Genomic DNA, 18,348 nt, shown 5'->3' with positions numbered 1-18,348 from the left:
AACTCAAGATACATTAGCTACAGCCAAGCATCAATTCAGAGAAAGAACTCTGCTACCCATCCTTCATTCATTAAAATGAAATATAATTTATAGAAAAAAAATAAAATGTAAAATGTAATTTTGCTTTACATCTACTAACTCTAGAAAACAAACACAATTACCCTAGACTCATGAAACTGTACACTGATAAGAACTATATAATATTAAGAAAATAGTATTAAGTCCATTCTATAAAGAATGTTTCTAAGTTTTGATTATTTCTCCAATGATTCTGACTACAACACGCAGAGATCTGAGGAATGTAGGCTATGAATGTGTCCTTCTAAAAGTAAATGTTTTCTTTCAACCACAAACATATTTGTTTAGTAAGACGATTCCATTAAAAGTCAAGTTACATAATGTTAGTACATAATCTGAAAACAAAACAAAATATGAAATGATGCATTGATCATAAAATAATTCTTTAAAAATAACCCAGAACATTATTTTACCTGGCCGTACTTTGCTGCCAAGTGGAGTGGGGTCCAGTACTGATTATCTGCTACATTGAGATCCCCGCCATGTTCCAGGAGAAGACATACCACTTCCTTGTAGCCACTTGCACATGCCATATGCAACTGCAACAAAGAGATATTTTGTCATTTAACTTAAAAAAGCAGGGACAGCAGTGTAGTTTATTCAGTGGTTGAAAGACACCCATTTAATAAAGTATCCGATCTAAAACACAGAGACCTTTTAAAAAGAACACATATGTAATTTTATTGGGTACGAGTGGATGTCATCATTCTTTGAAAAAAGGGTTATCGGTTAATTATTTATTATTTTCCTTCTGACCCTGACAATGTGCACTTTTCCATGTAATTCCTATTTCTCTCTCCAGTGCCCCTTTCTACTATAATCTGAATACTTGTAAATACAAACTATAATATCTCAGTGATTTACCACTTCTTGCCCCAAAGTCACACGTGTACTGACTAGCTCTAAAATTCCAGCCCTGTATTTGGTGTTACAGGAGGGGGACTCAAAGATATAAAAATGACCACAGGAAATGTGATCATTGCCATGGCTACATACATGTAAAAGGGACAGGAGGGGCTTCCCTGGTGGCGCAGTGGTTGGGAGTCCGCCTGACGATGCAGGGGACACGGGTTCGTGCCCCGGTCCGGGAAGATCCCACATGCCGCGGAGCGGCTGGGCCCGTGAGCCGTGGCCGCTGAGCCTGCGCGTCCGTAGCCTGTGCTCTGCAACGGGAGAGGCCGCAACAGTGAGAGGCCCCCGTACCGCAAAAAAAAAAAAAAAAAAAAAAAAAGGGACAGGAGCAGTAGAAAGGATGAATTAATGCCAACAAGCTCTAAAATGATTATGTAGCTATCATTTTAATATTCTCTCAGTTGAGTTTCTCAATGCAAACTGAAGCTTAGAAATGAAGCCTCAGGAACTACCATGATGAGATCAGGGTTTGGAGGAATTTTTCAAATTTTCCTATTGGGGAATTCCTGTTTCTTGGCAACAGGTTTTATTTGTAAGTAAATTATCATCATCCTCAATTTAAACTAGGTTATTAAGTAACTACATGGTGGAATTTGTAATCATAATAATTAAGAAGAGGAATCTATAAGGAAAGGAAAAAGAAGAACTAATTTAAAAGTAGTAAAAACAACTTCTAGGTTTTGTAGCATGGAATCTTGTAGCTCAACTCCTTGCCATTTTTATTACAAAGACAAGATTACAATAAAGTCAAAAGGGCTTATTCAATATTAATTTTGATAAAATTCAGAAAAAAGTTTGCTTTTCTACCTTTGGACTTAATTATGCTCTTCAATCTACAGTGACGTTTATATATTTATGTTTTGTACGTACTTTCAACTACATTAGAACAACAAATAATTCAATCTAACTTAAGGTATAAACATTAAGAGATTGCCACACTTGGTTACACACAGAATTCATCTCGTTCACATTCCAGCAAACCATCCCTCGAATGATATATCCACAGTTATTTTAGAGAAATATGATTTTACGTATTTTCCTAAAGAACTCATCTTTCTCCTGCTTCTAAAGTTATTTCATATTATTTGAATAATCAGTCAGTGACTGGCAAGTTACCCTGCTATAGGCACTAACATCTGGATTTCAGATGCTCACTTGTAGCATAAGCCTGCATGAAGAATGGGTCCACTAGTTGGTTAGCGCCTCATACTAAGAGGCGAAGTTCGTAGGATCAACCCCTGCGTGAGTAGATTTGTTTTCCATGTGGCAAAACTCCGGTTCCACCGTTCAGAACTTAGCCCAACTCTCACCCAAGTCATCCCCTGAGCTACTCACGAGGTGAAGACTAAAAGGAAAACCGTCTTGGCTAACTTAGCAGCAAAGCAATACAAAGCAGGGGCTACCAGTGACATCTAGGGCAGCAGGTACATTTAATCCTCGGTTATCTCAGAATAAAAGCAAAACACCTAACTTTTTTTTTAAGTATGGTTGATTTACAATGTCGTGTTAGTTTCAGGTATACAGAAGTGATTCCGTTTTATTTTATATATATATATATATATATATATATATATATATATATATATATATTCTTTTTCAGATCCGTTTCCCCTATAGGTTATTACAAAATACTGAACATAGTTCCCTGTGCTATACAGTAGGTCCTTGTTGTTTGTCTATTTTATATAGAGCGGTGTGTATATGTTAATCCAGAACTCCTAATTTACCCCTCCCCCTCTTTCTCCTTTTGGTAATTAAGTTTGTTTTCTATGTCTATGGGTCTATTTCTGTTTTGTATTTAAGTTCATTTGTATCATTTGTCATATGGCATATGTGTGGAATCTAAAAAAAAGGCACCAACTTTGAGTCACTCCACTTCATCACAAGAGATAACAGAATATTTAAAAATCATCCTAGTAACATATCAGAAGTTTAGAGCCATTACTTTGATTCTACTGGCAATCAAGTTCTGTATCCTTAAGTCACTAGACCTATGGGTGGGTACCGTTTCTCATCATGGAAATTCGACTTCAAGTTAAAAATTTTTTAAAGTGTCTATTTTCTGGGCTTCCCTGGTGGCGCAGTGGTTGAGAGTCCGCCTGCCGAGGCGGGGGGCACGGGTTCGTGCCCCAGTCCAGGAAGATCCCACTTGGCGCGGAGCGGCTGGACCCGTGAGCCATGGCCGCTGAGCCTGCGCGTCCGGAGCCTGTGCTCCGCAACGGGAGAGGCCACAACAGTGAGAGGCCCGCGTACCGCAAAAAAGAAAAAAAGTGTCTACTTTCTGAAATGGAATTTATAGTCCTGCCTTATCCTGACCATGGCTGGACGGTATCGGTGCCAGAATGTGTAAGTGTTGATCACATGACATCTTAGAATACCCCTCTCCTGCTATGAGAACCACAGGGGCAGTGGTTGTTCCCGTAGAGAATTAGCAACAGCTTTTTGGAAGCACAGTCCTCATGGAAAGTTATCGCAAGCTGGAAATCACCTACCCAGTTACAACACAGAACAGGACGTTAAAGTGGTTTCACAAACGTCCTGCATAAAAGTTCTACATTACTTCTTCTCTTCAGAACAACCGATGGGACAGTCACCATCCCAATTTTGCAGCTGGAGAAGTTGTGGATTAGATCACTGAGGTAACTGACCCAGGGAAGCAGGGCCACCGTGGGCTGAAGCCACGTTCCTCTGCATGTCCGGCACTCACATTTTGAAACAGCAAAGGCGAGTGGACATCCAAGTTGGCCGGGCTTCAAGGATAACGCTGCAGTGTGAGTGCTCCTAACAAACGTTGCATTCACTCCACAGTTTATTTGTTTAAACATGCAAATGTTCTTCCTGCAAACCTCCCCTGCCTCACATACCAATTCGGTATTATAATGTGCGTCTCTAGAACACGTGCACAATTTACACACTCGCTTGTTTCCCCTGGCACACCAGCGAGGTTGGCACGGCTGTGTGTGTGAAGCGTGGCTTATTGCCACCTTGCATACTAATGATGCGAAGCTCATAGGATCGACCCCTTTATGAATAGATTCGTTTCCATGTAGCGAAACTCCAGTTCCACCATTTAGAACATAGCCCCACTCTCACCCGGTCATCTCCTCAGCTGCTTATGAGGCAAAGACTTAAAGGAAAACCCTCTTGGCTTGCTTAGCAGCAAAGCTAGACACAGCAGGAGCCACCAGTGACGTCTAGGGCGGCCGGCACATTTAATCCTAGGTCATCTCAGAACAAAAGCCAAACACCTAACTCTGAGTCATTCCACTTCATCACAACAGAAGATTTTAAAATCATCCTAATAAAAACTCAGTGAGGCCTGACTTCATGCAAGTTGGAAGTTTTCATTATTATATATGTCCAGACACTCTAATCTCTAAATCGAGGCTATGTACGGTGACAGAAAGTAACCACAAAAGCTTTATTCCCTAGATGTGACCAGAAAACTGATGACACTGGCTAAGTCTTCTTCCAGAAGTAAGGATGAAACAGTGCTACCGAAATTTAAAAATAGGAAACAAAAATAAAATTGCTTGATATTTTGCACTTCGTGGATAATTATTTTCCAACAAACCAAGTAAATATGGCTCAAGGCCAGATGTGATATATCAAATTCTGTGACAAAACAGGAAAGAACCAGCTTCTTGATAACAGATATACTAGTTATCAGTGCTTTCAAAGAGTATTTATGAACCTGAACTCAGGAACTCCTTTTCATATGCTCTGTAACGTGGCTTTTTTGGGGGGAACTGTATCCTTTTCTGAAGCTTTTGTTTTCTTTTAAGAAGAATATTAACATAAACTAAGAGATCTTTTTAAAAGAGCTATCTTGGTGGTGGGAGGGATAAATTAGGAGTTTGGGATTAACATATACACACTACTCTATATAAAACAAACAACAAAGTTCTCCCGTGTAGCCCAGGGAAGTATACTCAATATCTTGCAATAACCTAGAGCAGAAAAGAATCTGAAAAATAATATATATATGGATAACTGAATCACTGGGCTGTACACCTGAAACTAATACAACATTGTAAATCAACTATACTCCAAAAATTTTTTTAATAAAAATTTTTAAAAAGAGCTACCTTATATTTGGTTTTTTTATTGCATGTTCCTAAAAAAGGAAGAAAAAGGAACGTAAAAACCATCTTTCTAGGAGTTGATCCTCCTTGAGTATTCTGTTAACAGTTTCACCTCTTTTGCACATACAGTGTAACAGCGTGGGGCACTGTGCCTGATTCTGAACCACAACTGACATTCCAACTCAGGATGTGGAAATCCGTCTGCGGCCAAGACTGTCTTCTTATCATGATCAGCAACAACAGTCAGGAACACACCATCCACATGCCCTTTACAGAAAGACAGCTCCAGGAGTGGCAGCTATTAACATAATCGACCAACCAACTCAGACAAAAGAATCAAAGAATCTGCTGTTTGCCAAGTGCTGTGATCCTCAGGGAAGGACTTCCCGTTCACTGTGACTTTCTTCGTACAAAGCGTCACAACCTCAATAACAAAACAAGATTTAGTTATTACAGAATAATGATATGCCACACTTGTGTTCTCTGTTCAATAAAAAAAGTGACCAGGAATGTCAAAATTGCAGATGGTTGAAAATGATAGCAATTTATTGCTGTGTATTGATTCTTTTAATAGCTTATCTTCTGGGGTATGTAGGTCCTTTTATTGAGCGGGGATTGAAGCCCATGTGCTGTTTTTATTTAGCTGTGATTTCCAAAAAAAAAAACAACATGAAGTTGTAATATCTTCTGCCAAACAAAGAAACACAGACTCCACTGGGTTTTTACTATGCGTTAGATGTGTTAATTCACGTAGTTCTTGCCTTAAATGAGCTGTTCACTGAATAGCCCACTCTCGTCTGGATTTTGACCTCACTGTTCCACCAAAGCCGTCCCGATGAGAAGACCGAGGACGCCCAAGCTACCAAGTCTGGCAGCTGAGTCTCCACCTCCGTCTCCTTGACCTCTCAGCAGTGTTACCTTGATAGTTAATCATCCCTCCTCCTCACACTTTCTTTGCTGGGCCCCCGGGACATCTCATATACTCTCAGTTTTCCTCCCACCTTGGGAGTTGCTCTTCGCATCTCATTTCTGGATCTTCCTCTTTTCCTGCGCTCCATGGCTCAGTCCCCAATCCTCTTTCCTTCCGTATCAAATCAGTGACTTCATGCAGGGTCAAGGGCCTCAACGGCACGTACATGCTAAAAATCCCCAAACTGCTTGTCCAGTCCAGGCATCGCCCAAATTCCAGACTCCAGTATCCAACCACAGACTCGGCACCTCCATGACGTCGGCCAAGAGGCCCTTTTAACTTCACATTTCCAGAATCCACCCTGATCTTCCCTGCTCTGAGCCCGGTTCTGAGCCTTCTCTATCTCATTCGGCGTCAACTCCATCATTCCAGTTGTTCAAACTAGAAATACCGGAGTCATTCTCAAGTCCTTCCATCCTCTCTCATCACATTCCGGTCAGGAAATCCCAATGGACCTTCTTTCAATGTAGACTGAAATGAGCCCCTTCTCATCACTCCAGCATCTACCATCTTGGTCTGAGTTGCATCATCGCTTGTTAGATTAAAGCAAAAGCCTTCTAACTGAACTCTCAGCTTCACCCTCGCCCTTTGACAGTCCATCCTTATCACAGCAGTCAGAATGAGCGATCCTTTTAGAACAGGAGTAGGATCCTCTCTTCAGAACTCTTCAATCTATTCTCATCTCACACAGCGTAACTGCCACAGTCCTCGCATAGGCCCACAAGATGCTGTGTGATCTGGTCCTGGTTACCCCTCTCCTCCTGTTTTCCCTGCTCATCCACACTAGCCTCCGCGCTGTTTATCAATCACACCATACCTGGCCCTGCCTCAGGGCCTTTGCACTTACACCATTTAGCCTGGAATGCTCCTCCTTCACACCTACAGTGTGCGCAGACTTCTTTCAGGCCATCACTCGGAACTCTTCTCGAGAGTGAGACCTTACCTGTCTACCTACGCAAAATGTCAACTGTATACGCAGCATGCCCCGTCGTGTTTTACTATTTCTCATTGGCATTTATTATTAGTAATATGCTATATATTTAGCTCATTTATGTTGTATATTACCTGTCTTCCCCCAATGAAATGTGAGCCCATGACAAGAGGACTTCTGTGGTTTTGTTCACTACGATTTTGTTCACAGGTCACGGTCAGTAAATAGTTCCTCAATAAACTAGTTGGAATGTTTTTCCATTTGAATGTGTTATTTTTCAATAAACTCTAAACATGCTCTGTTTTCTTTTCCTACAGCTTAGAGTTCCATTTTTGATAGTCTTCTGAAATTTACATCCCAAAGGCCAACATCAGTATCTAGGAAGATGATTCTATCGAGAAGTCTCAAGGCACTTACTTTGCACTTAATAAGTCTATAAAGCTGTCAGGTGTCACACAACTCATATCCATTTGGTTACGTTGCTTTCCTCATCTACCGTGCTCAACCCCACACCATATTTTCCCCATGTTGTAGAAACTGGACCACTTTCTAAAATTGGTTCCAACCAAATTCTATGCACCCCATGCTTCAGAGCTCATAATCCCTTCTGCTGCCCTAATTTACTTTCCTGAAACTTAATACATTTTTGTATTTCCACAATCATTAATTTTAACCCCAGCATGCCCAGCCCAGGTAATTTTTAGGGGTCAATAGGACCAAACGTTCTTATTTTGGTGATTAGACATTGTGTTTACATTAAAATTAATCCAAATTTAATTGCTGTGTGTTTAATTTTCTGCAGCTGTGCCTGATAGCAAAAAAAAGAAAAGGAATGACAGGAGTTTGCTTGAATTTAGAAATTCATTCATCAGAGTAACTCAGTTTCTTTTGCTTAAAATTAAAATGAAAACAGTCTCCTGTAAGTTCCATCTCAAAAATCACATTGACAAAATAATGGATAAAAATTACTCTAAATTTGTAGGAAAAACATGCATAAAAGGAAGGCTTAAAGAGAATATATCAACAGATAAACGTTGGGTGATGGTATAAGTGATTTGCATTTTCCTCTTTGCAAAATTTCTGCAATAAATATGTATTACTTTTAAATCAGAAAAATAAAAAACATTATTTAGAAGTTAATTGTGTATAATTCTATGTTTTAGAAATCAACGTACGTTCTCAACTTAAGCAGTGTCTCCTAGTGAAGCGTGCAACTTACCAGTGTTACGCCATCATTATTTTTCTCATTAACATTTCCTCCACATGACAAGAAGTGTTTGACGTCTGTTAGCATACTCATTGGTCTCTGAAGCTTCATCTGCCGCAGTGATGTCAGATCCACTCCTAGTGGGGAAAAGAGCCTTTTTCAAACAGAATGCACACTGCTCCTCAGCTGCAGGGGGTAAAAATTTAATTTTATCTTATATTTTTCAACGTGTTCCTTCCTCTTTGAAGCTCCTCTTCCAATTTGAACTCTCACTCAAAGCATCCGTAATTGTTTCTCTTGGCATGCAGTCTTACTTCCAGCTAGAGTCTTGAATAATTTTCCTCTTATTATATCCCAAAATGTGATAGGATGCCTTACCCATGGCAGGCTTTCAGCGGATTTCTGTTTTAGTATAAATCATCAGCACAGACTGCCCAAAGTATGGTAAAGTACCTGCATTGAATTGAAATGAGTTGTAAAGACATACTTTCTGTTCCCTATGATTTTCCTCATTAAAATAGTTGCTCCTAAAAGCAATGCAGTGTCCTGGAATAGAAAAAGGATTTAGCGGGAAAACTGGAAAATTCTGAATAAAGCCTGTAGTTTACTCAATAATATTGTACCAATGTTAACTTCTTAGTGTGGATGAATACAGCACGGCTGCGTACATTTGTAATGCTAGGGGAGTCTGCATGAAGGGTAGCTGGGACCTCTCTGTACTATTTTTGCAACTTTCCTTCCAATTATTTTTTAAAGGATGCTCCAAAGGATGGTTTCATGACTCTTAACGTTAATAAGGAGAAATAAACTAAAATTGAGTGAAGACTGATAGCCCGGCTTCAATGAGGCGGGTGGTTTATGCAGAGAAGACTCAGTACCTCTATCCAGTATATATTTCAACCTGAGCTTTCATGGTGGTGTAATCTCCATGGTAGCGTATATCTCTGCATTTCTGCATCCCCTGTTCCTAACGTTGGTTCCCGGACATAATAGGTGTTTACTAAGGGGAAATAATCCACCTCATTCGAAGTGAAAGTAATAATAACAGTCATAGTGAGATCAATGATGCTGATGGAGATGATTCTGCTGCTGCTGAGGAGATGACATCTGTCCCTCAGCAAGTGTTTGCTATGAGCCAGCCACACTTCTGAGCAATTTCTATCTCTTATCTGATTGAGTCCTTGCCACAACCATGGAGAGAGAGCAGTGGGCTAGAGCAAAAAGGCTGGAGTGATCCTCCTGGCTGTGCCTGGTCTGTGGCCGACCTCCCCAGGGTGACTCCTGGAAAGTGACTTAGCCTGACTGTCTGTATCCTCCGTCACTCCGATAATAATACATATCCCAAAGGAACAAAGCTATGGGCAACGTTTATAAGACCTGTCTGCGTGGCACAGCGCAGCATGGTGCCCATCGGCTGTCATGTCCCCCTAGAGCGCACCACGCCTGCCTCCCTGCATCCCTTGTTCTCCCAGCCTGTGTCTTGCCCTTACTATTTGTGCCAGTGGGGGCAGGTAACTTATCCTCTGCCTCAGTTTCCTCATCTGCAAAAGGGGCTGACAGTTTATTTCACCAGTTGTCGTGAGAATGAGTCAAAACACATACAGCATATAAAACAGGATTTAGCTTGCAGGAAGCACTCAATGAAAGGGACCTGTCATTCCATTATCAGTCAGCCTTCTGGTACATGGATCACCTGCCACGCATTTACGAGTGTTTTTCTTTACAATAAGGAGGCAGGGAAAAACCAAACAAAATAAAGCCAAATGCGGTATTTGAATCGTGTAGCTTGTTTCAAACACTCAGTTCAAAGCAAACCCATTTTAGTAGAAACATGAATGAGAAACACCAAAGCCACATCTCAGCTTCCCCATCATCAGAAGCCACTGCAGAAGAACTAACAGATCTCCCTAATAGGCACGTTGGAGGTTTCTAAACAACCAGCTAAAACTGGCACTCTATTCCTATTTTTAGGATTATGGAATTTGACACGTGAGTAATATCTGGAAAACACTGTTTCTCAGATGTCAGTGTTCAATTTTGCATATGCTGAAGTAGCAGAAAAACCTAATGGCTGCCCTACTCTAAGGCCATATTATTTTAACTTTTATAATATTGCATGTTTACTGAAGTGGCACGCATCTTTTAGAGAATTATTTAAACATGTAATTAAAATTGAGTGATAAAAAAAGAATAGGGCTCAAAGATGAAAGACACAAATTAAAAGAGATTAGCTGTCACTCATTTCAGACTCATGCACATTACAACATATTAGGTGGAAACAATCTATTTCTGGTGACTGTTGTGAAGATATGAGGGGAATATTATGACATTGTACCCCATTATTTTAAAACTTTATTTTGAATCAAATATGATACCGATTAAGATGTGATTTTGAGATTTTTTTCCGACATGTTCGGGGAAAAAAACCCCACATATCTATTTTTGGTAAGACAATAGAATGGAAATTCCCTCACTTCTTGGTCAAATTTCTTAAGATGCTTCTGGAAAAAAGCCAAACAAGATGACTACAGCCCATAAGAAATCTATTCTTTTGTAGTGGATAACGGGCCAATCCTCTCTTTTTGAAAAGAAGTTCAGTTTTATTTTCATACTGTTTCTTGAAAAAATTAATACATGCCCTGCTTAGATTTACTATTTTGAAAGGAATTTAGTAATTTTTTGTTTAATTTTGGACATAAGAAACCAATCATTTACCTGAAATGCACAAGTTATTACATGTGATACTAATTACTGCTACCTGATGACATTTGATTATATCAATAAATGTACATTAACATCTCAAGTCAATCTGAACCTTATCTTAACCTTCCTTAACTGACCCTCTCAAGGTAATATTATTTTGTAACAATTCAGCGTTTCGTCTTCTCCATTATCCATCCTGTATCCGGGGTATTCTGTGCTGCTACCACAGATAATTTTATCACTATGCTATGACATGACCCACCCCATGGCTGTACGCTGGGGTTCCCTAAGCTCCGAGAATTGCATCTCATCTCAATTTTTGTCACTATGGGAAGCTTCCGAGGAGATCCCAGACTTGACGGAAGCAAAAAAGTTAAGCAGGCTAATGATGAAAGTTGTTCTAGCAAAAGAGAAATAAACCAGTTTAAGCCAAAACGGTGTTGTAACCTCTACCGAATCCCGCCCCCCAACTCTGACCACAGGCTTAATGTGGGACTGTCCCAGGCAAATCGGGATCACTGTCACCCCAATAATGGGATGATTCTGAAGGGGTTGGTGACGGAACAGCATTCTGAATGAACTTTGTTAAGCAGGAGAAACCTTCAACGTCATTTGCAGACTGATGAATCTGGGAGTCTCTGAAAAATGCAGAGGGAGGGCTAAGTCTGGAGTTAAGAAGACCATTTTCCAAGGCTCTTCCAAAATAGAAAGACTGGGGTTTTAACTAGGGCAGTAATAGCGTGGCTGGTGAGATATGTGGACTTCTTAGAAAGATGTCAAGGAAAGAATCAGTAAGATTTGGTGACAATTCGACGTGAGGGATTCAGGAGAAGAAAAGTGATGTTCAGATACTCAGATTTCTGGGTGTAAAGGTAAAGAGAATACAGAGAGAGTGTGAAAGCACAACATGAAGGTCCACACTGGACACGTTATTTCAACTTGTCTGACATACAAGTCAAAGACACGAGACATGTAATGAAATTGCAGGTGCAATGCAGAACGTCTTGGAAGATATCTAAGCTGCAAGAGTAACCCTGGGGTCAGGTAGCTGCTAAGGACACTAGGAAGAGGGGAAGATGACCAGGGACAGTGTGTAGAGAGAAGATGCTCAAAGACAAAGCCTTGCGAACAACCAACTACGTAAGTGGTGCCTCCAAAGGAAACTAAAAGAAGGGAGAAGAGCTATGGGAAGATCAGAGCAGGTGAGCCTTTTCATAGGAGAGTGTGATCAAGGCCACTGAACGTCACAGGGAGATGATGCAGGAGAGCAGAAAAGTGACAGCTGGATAGAGAGCCGAGGGCAGTGGCAATCACCGTAGGGACATGTCCAGATCGGTAGGGGAGGAAGCAGAACTTCAGTGGGCTCAGGAGAGGAAATTAGGAACTCAGAAGAATTATGAGCCCTTTTTCTCAAAGGATGGATTTGAAAGACAGGAGAAAGGGCCACGGGTGATGCTATATGAAGGGCAAAGTAAAAAGGGTTTGTTTTACTCTTCAGGGACTTGGAAACATTGACCTATATGTTGTTTTCCGTGGTGAGCATCTTTCCTGGACACCTTGAGCTCTCCCCGCAGTGCTTCCTTTCTCTGCTGGCTCATTTAATTATCAGTTGCTTTCCTTGAACGCCAGCTGGCTTGTCGTGCACCGGAGATCTCATCTGCCTCAGATGCTTGATCAGAACTCCTTGCTGTCTTGTTTTCCGGCCCAGGAAGCTCAGGCAGTGAGCTGAGGTTAATTGCCACGACCAGGGGTACAGTGTATGCCGGCGGTGACAGTACAGTTAGAACCTGTGACCAGCGATTTTCCATGTAATCGGCGTGCCTGGCCTGTCTTCTCCCACATGTGTCCTCGTGTGACAGTGTGATAAGTACTCCGATTTGAAGCTGAACGATGCAGAGTGAGAATTCAAGGTTTTCCCCCGCCCAGTTAGAAGAACGCAGTGCACCAAGTAATGAAAATCCCATCTTGGAACGTTAGAAATTTCTAACAGTATCAGCCCATGCTGTCACAACCGATAACTCTAAAAGCTCACCAACGGGACAGGGGAGGATGCAGAGAATAAATTGAATTAGACAGTGTTTACTGGAACTACGGCAGCTGATCCAGATAAGGAGGAAGGATGTGGGCAGAGATGGAACCAGACTGTGAATGGGGTGAAGGAGGTGCAGAGAGATGAAAGGCAGAGGCCAGTGCAACAGCAGGGACAAATGGAAAACAGAATTAAAAATGTAAGAGATATTAAAGCACATTTGTTCTGGCAAACATGTATCTCACAAACGGATGTGACAGCCATCGTCGTGACAGATTTTCTCCTAACCATTCAGAGTCAGTATCTCCTTCTCAATTTTTTCCTTAATCATTTTTTTCTTTCTTTTTTTTTTTTTTTTTTTTGCTGTACGCGGGCCTCTCACTGCTGTGGCCTCTCCCGTTGCGGAGCACAGGCTCCGGACGCGCAGGCTCAGCGGCCATGGCTCACGGGCCCAGCCGCTCCGCGGCATGTGGGATCTTCCCGGACCGGGGCACGAACCCGTGTCCCCTGCATCGGCAGGCGGACTCTCAACCACCGCGCCACCAGGGAAGCCCTCCTTAATCATTTTTAAATCAGCCTCTTAAAGGAATACACTCATTTTTCTTTATATGGAATAGTAACACTGCTCTTGCAAACACTCAGCGTTCTTAGCAAACAAAATGCTCCCATGAGTTGGAAAGGTGAAGAAGTTCATTCTTTTGCAAAGAAAGATACTTAATTTTAGTTTCCAAAGGGAAAGATACATGACTGTAGTTATTACAAATTCAGAACAATGAGAACAGGAAACGATCCCACAGAACTGGCACAGATAAATAAGACAGCCGCGTTCCTCACTCAGATCCAGAATCGCGCACTCCAAGTTAAGTTTTGCAAAGATCCAAATGATAACCTTCCCAGCAGTGGAACAACAAGTCACAGCTGACGAGATGCGAGAAAGCACTACGTCCCTCCTGTAGGAGTGGGTACCAGGGAGTGACTCTACCCCACGGCCTGTCACCCGGGGCCACGACTTGGTGACCCTCAGAACCACGGCACAGCTCACAGTTTCTCCAGTGAAGATGACATCGCTTACCTTGCTTTCAGAATTAATGAGACAAGTTTTTTTTTAAGAACCCACGGCTGCTAAGCACTAATTATTGTTCTAAGCCCTCCTGAGAATAAACCTTTGGAGACAAGTGATCTGGAGCAGGTACAGAGCACAGAGAGCAAAGAGGCAGACGTGCAGGCTTTTCTTAGAGGCAAGAAGGACAGGGTCTCAGGCACGACGTGCCTCTTAAATACGTTGACCTTTTTCTCTGACAAAAGATCATACTTGAAGGAACTGGAATTTCTTTGGTGTTCTTTGTACCTGAAGAGCTGAAAGAAAGAAAAATAAACGACGGGGCATACTCCCTTAGTTTAACACCATATGGGGCTCAGGATTCCAAACGCCTCACACTTCGCCAAGGCTGAACTCACTCGTGAAATTATACCCTCAGGCTGTGCAATTAAACGTTCTTTGTCAGCGAACACATTTGGGGGCCCGGCCTCACCGCTTCAGCCGGCACCATGACCATGGGGCTCTCTTCTGACAAGGGTTGAGTTTCCATGTGTCCCCAGGAGTGGATGTTGGCATGCTGTGCAAACTGCCCTTGACTTTGGTCCTCACTCACCTGAGTGGGATTCTTCGGAGGCAGGATGCTCCTAAGAGAATACACTTCACATGACCTTACGCTCATTAACTCAAAATTCAGTTGTGCTGCTTCCCTTCCCTTCCCCTCCCAGTGGAGAATAGATTATAATTACAAACCCAGTCCGGCTAATTATGGACTTTGGATGCCTGTTAAAATGTCCCTGCACGGTTGGTCTCCAGATTTCTGCCAGCTTGCAAAACTGCATTGACTAAACCAACTATGAAACGCTGCACAGAACAAGACCCCATTTCACACAATTGAGGGAAACGACGTCCGTCTGAAATCATGTAAGCACACCTAAAATATATACACTTAAAGTCTACCACCCTATGTCTTCTTCTATCTTTCTATGGTTTTTCAAAGCATCTGCCTACCATTTTCATCCAGGTAGGTCAACAGGATGGAGCTCGATTCTGTCCCTTCCGTGGCATAGTCCAGTGGGATATTTCCATTGACGTCCTGGAGAAGGACATTAGCTCCAGCCTGTAAGTGAAACCGAACAAATTTAACATTATATATACTGTTAACACAGAAGGCAGATCCAAACTTTCATTTCTATCTTATTGAGGAAACAGACCCAGCAAAGTTGACATTAGATACAGCCGGCAGGATCACATAGCAAACTGGAATTATTTTTTAAGACAAATTATATTAGATACTTTGTGAGAAACTCTCATGGTCCAAAAAGGTTCAACTGACCCTTGACAGGCAAGACCCTAGCCGCCAGTACACTCCTCCCTACACCCCTTGCCAAACCCAGAGTACCCAATCCCTGGCTGCTAAACTGGGCACGCCTCTATGCTGGCTGCCCTACACATGCCTGGTTGTCCTAACACAACAGAAGTGGCCCTGCCTTCAGAGTCTGAGCGGAGAACTCCTGTATGAACGTTGATCTTCCCCAAACTATCCTGTTAAATCAAGCTCCTTGCTCTCCACAGAAACTCATTTGAGAGCTGTTCTCACACGACAGTCGTTTTAATAAAGGCTGCGCTAATGGCTTCTGGTTGGTTTTCCTCTTTCCAAAAACTGTTTTCCAACAAAAAGCATAATCTGTAGACATTAATGGATGGAACATATTACATACGACTATCACACACCTTTTAGCTTCAAAGGGCTCTCCCTCAAGCACCTCTGAGCCCACCGCTTGACTCTTTGCGCATCCCAGCCTAAATACAATGATAGACGCGCTTTCGTTCTTAAAAATGTAGTCACATCAATTGTCACCCTTGCTCTACATTCTTTAATGAGCTCCGTAAAATTTATCCGGCAAGATTTCCCGTATGCCTCCTCCCAATAACCTGTCACTAAACTCAGGCCAAACAAATGAAAGTTTCACCCTATCTTCTTCCTGTATTGCAATGTGGATACAGTTAATATGGTTCATATAATATCCAAATTCATAACTTTACATAAAAAGGAACATCACATTAATAGCTCTATATATTAAAATGTGGGGTTTTGCCTTGTGTGTGTGTGTGTGTGTGTGTGTGTGTGTCTATATACTGCTTTCCTATGCCTTAGCAAGTCTGCACAGGTTTCCAAAAGACTGCTGTAATATAGTAAAAAGAAAACTAAAAAGTAGGTCAAAGTGGTAGCATATTCCCTCCACGTAAGTTGTGCTGCTCACCTTGCCAGCCAGAGTGAACCACAGTATATTTTCTAGAACCACATGAAGATACTTCTTTATTTGAACAAGTCAAGTTAGATATTTCAGAGTTCCCTTACCTAAGGCAAACGTCATTACAAGGTCCTAAAGATTTCAGATTACCTTCTTAGTGCATTTCATTTTGTTTCAGTTATTCAGAGTTTGAAAAGAAGTTACTTGAGGCAATAGTCTTAAGTAGACTTTGCTAATGATTCCTTTCCTTTCGTCTCCAGCCAGGAGAATAACGTTTTGCATATTTAGCCAAGCTTCATTGGTTGAAGAATCAATTAAGACACAGAACTACAGGGCATCCTTGCTGATTTCAATGCTAAGAGGTGGGAGATAATCAGGGTACTCTTTTTTGCCAAGGCATAGACGTTTCAGAGAGGATCTTATCTATATCAAACATCTGGGCGGCAGATGACAGTGAATATAATTGAGTCACAGATTATCAATAGCAGCAAAAATAAACAGGCGAGCAACGTGATGCCCAGGGAGAGGGGGCACTGGGGGAGAATATTTTCTATTCTTTCAGGAGTCATGAGGCTCTTTCAAAGAGAGTGTGAAACTGAAATGCGGTGCTGAATATTTTAGTTGGGTTCATTCACTGACATTTCAACCCATTAATCCCCCACTGGTCTGTGCTGCTGAATGACCAGGTGTTATTTCCTGTAGAGACCTTCCTGGGGGGTCGGGAACTTCCCTAATCACAGACCACATCTCATTCCTCTTTACATGCCCAACGGTGCCTGGGACATATTAGGCCCTAAAAACAATTGACTGAAACAAACTGAAAAATAAGCAAACGTTGAACTTAGACTAATTACTAAAAATTGAGGCAAAGAATTATGTTTTCCGTGATAATTATTTTTAACTAAATTTTCTGACATTCATTTTTAAGAGTATATACATGAAATTACAAAATCACTCTATGCATACTTAAGTTTCCTGCCTTCACTCTTTCTAGATGGATGACAATTGTGGGAGACTTTTTCTCCCTCTTTCCCCTTTCCATCAGTCCCTCCCCTCCCTCCCCTCCCCCCTCCCTCCCCCCCCTTCCCTCCCTTTCTTTCCTTGCCACTGGACATGGGTGAGACACTCCAGCTGCAGTGGCTCTACCCCCACCACTCAACTATCTGGTCTTAGTAGATGTCCCTAGAAGAGCTGATTCATGTGCCACAAAACACGTATCTACATGATCCCCTGAAAAAGCTGTATTTCTTGACTCAGAATTCTGAAATTGTACATACATGTATAAAAACCCCATTGATAAGATTCATGGCTGATTATTACTCTTAGTCTGACTAACTCAGAAGGTAATGTGTTGTTAATGGGTCCCTCTGGAACTAAGAGTAAGGCAAGTCCTTCAGTTGTGGCTTCAAGAAAATAAATCACGTCGTGATTGGTTTCATCAGGGAAGTAAATGTTATATTATGCAAAAGCAAACTCCTCAAATGCTTTTGCAGTTGAGGCCTGCACAGTTCCTACTGGGAGCCCTGAATACATTTCCTTTCTCATTATGCAAGCTGGAAGGCCACCCCATCTCCAATTTGTCCTACACTCTGTTCCTGGAGTATTGGAAATAGAACTCAAATGCCTCATTCTTCTCAAGTAGGAATCTTATTTACTGCATGTCAGATGACATATGAACAAATAAATGCACATTTCCTGTAAATAAACATTTTATTAGTTTATGTAGCAATTTAATGTCAATGAATAAACTTGCCAATTGTTTCATTTAGTAATAATTCCCCAGCACATTAAAACTGAAATTTTAATGACAGGTACCTGGTGGACTTTTAATAAGCAAATACCACTTTTTTAATATAAAACTTTATTGGAGTGTAATTGCTTCACAATACTGTTAGTTTCTGTTGTACAACAAAGTAAATCAGCCATATGCATACATATGTCCCCATATCCCCTCCCTCTTGAGCCTCCCTCCCACCCTCCCTATCCCACCCCTCTAGGTCATCACAAAGCACCGAGCTGATATCCCTGTGCTATGCGCCTACTTCCCACTAGCTAACTATTTTACATTTGGTAGTGTATATATGTCGCTGCTACTCTCACAATGTAATCCCTATCAAACTACCGATGGCATCTTTCACAGAA

The 18,348-nt window shown here is 41.5% G+C and overlaps 1 protein-coding gene across 1 annotated transcript in view; it reads right to left on the bottom strand.

Moving 5' to 3' along the window:
* Nucleotides 1-18,348, bottom strand: part of MYO16 (myosin XVI) — a gene marked incomplete at its 3' end in the record, with an annotated part of 531,603 nt that overhangs the window by 306,137 nt on the left and 207,118 nt on the right. The window contains exons 6-8 of the mRNA XM_082859271.1: nucleotides 14,963-15,071; nucleotides 8,196-8,320; nucleotides 492-617 (exon numbers count right to left, since the gene is read on the bottom strand). Of these exons, the coding sequence (XP_082715397.1) occupies nucleotides 492-617; nucleotides 8,196-8,320; nucleotides 14,963-15,071 (360 nt within the window). The remainder of the gene's footprint in view (nucleotides 1-491; nucleotides 618-8,195; nucleotides 8,321-14,962; nucleotides 15,072-18,348) is intronic.

Source organism: Leucopleurus acutus (genome assembly GCF_964270905.1).
Source record: "Leucopleurus acutus genome assembly, chromosome: 18".
In the NCBI taxonomy this organism is placed as follows: Eukaryota; Metazoa; Chordata; class Mammalia; order Artiodactyla; family Delphinidae; genus Leucopleurus; species Leucopleurus acutus.
This window is presented reverse-complemented; position numbering and strand designations above follow the sequence as displayed.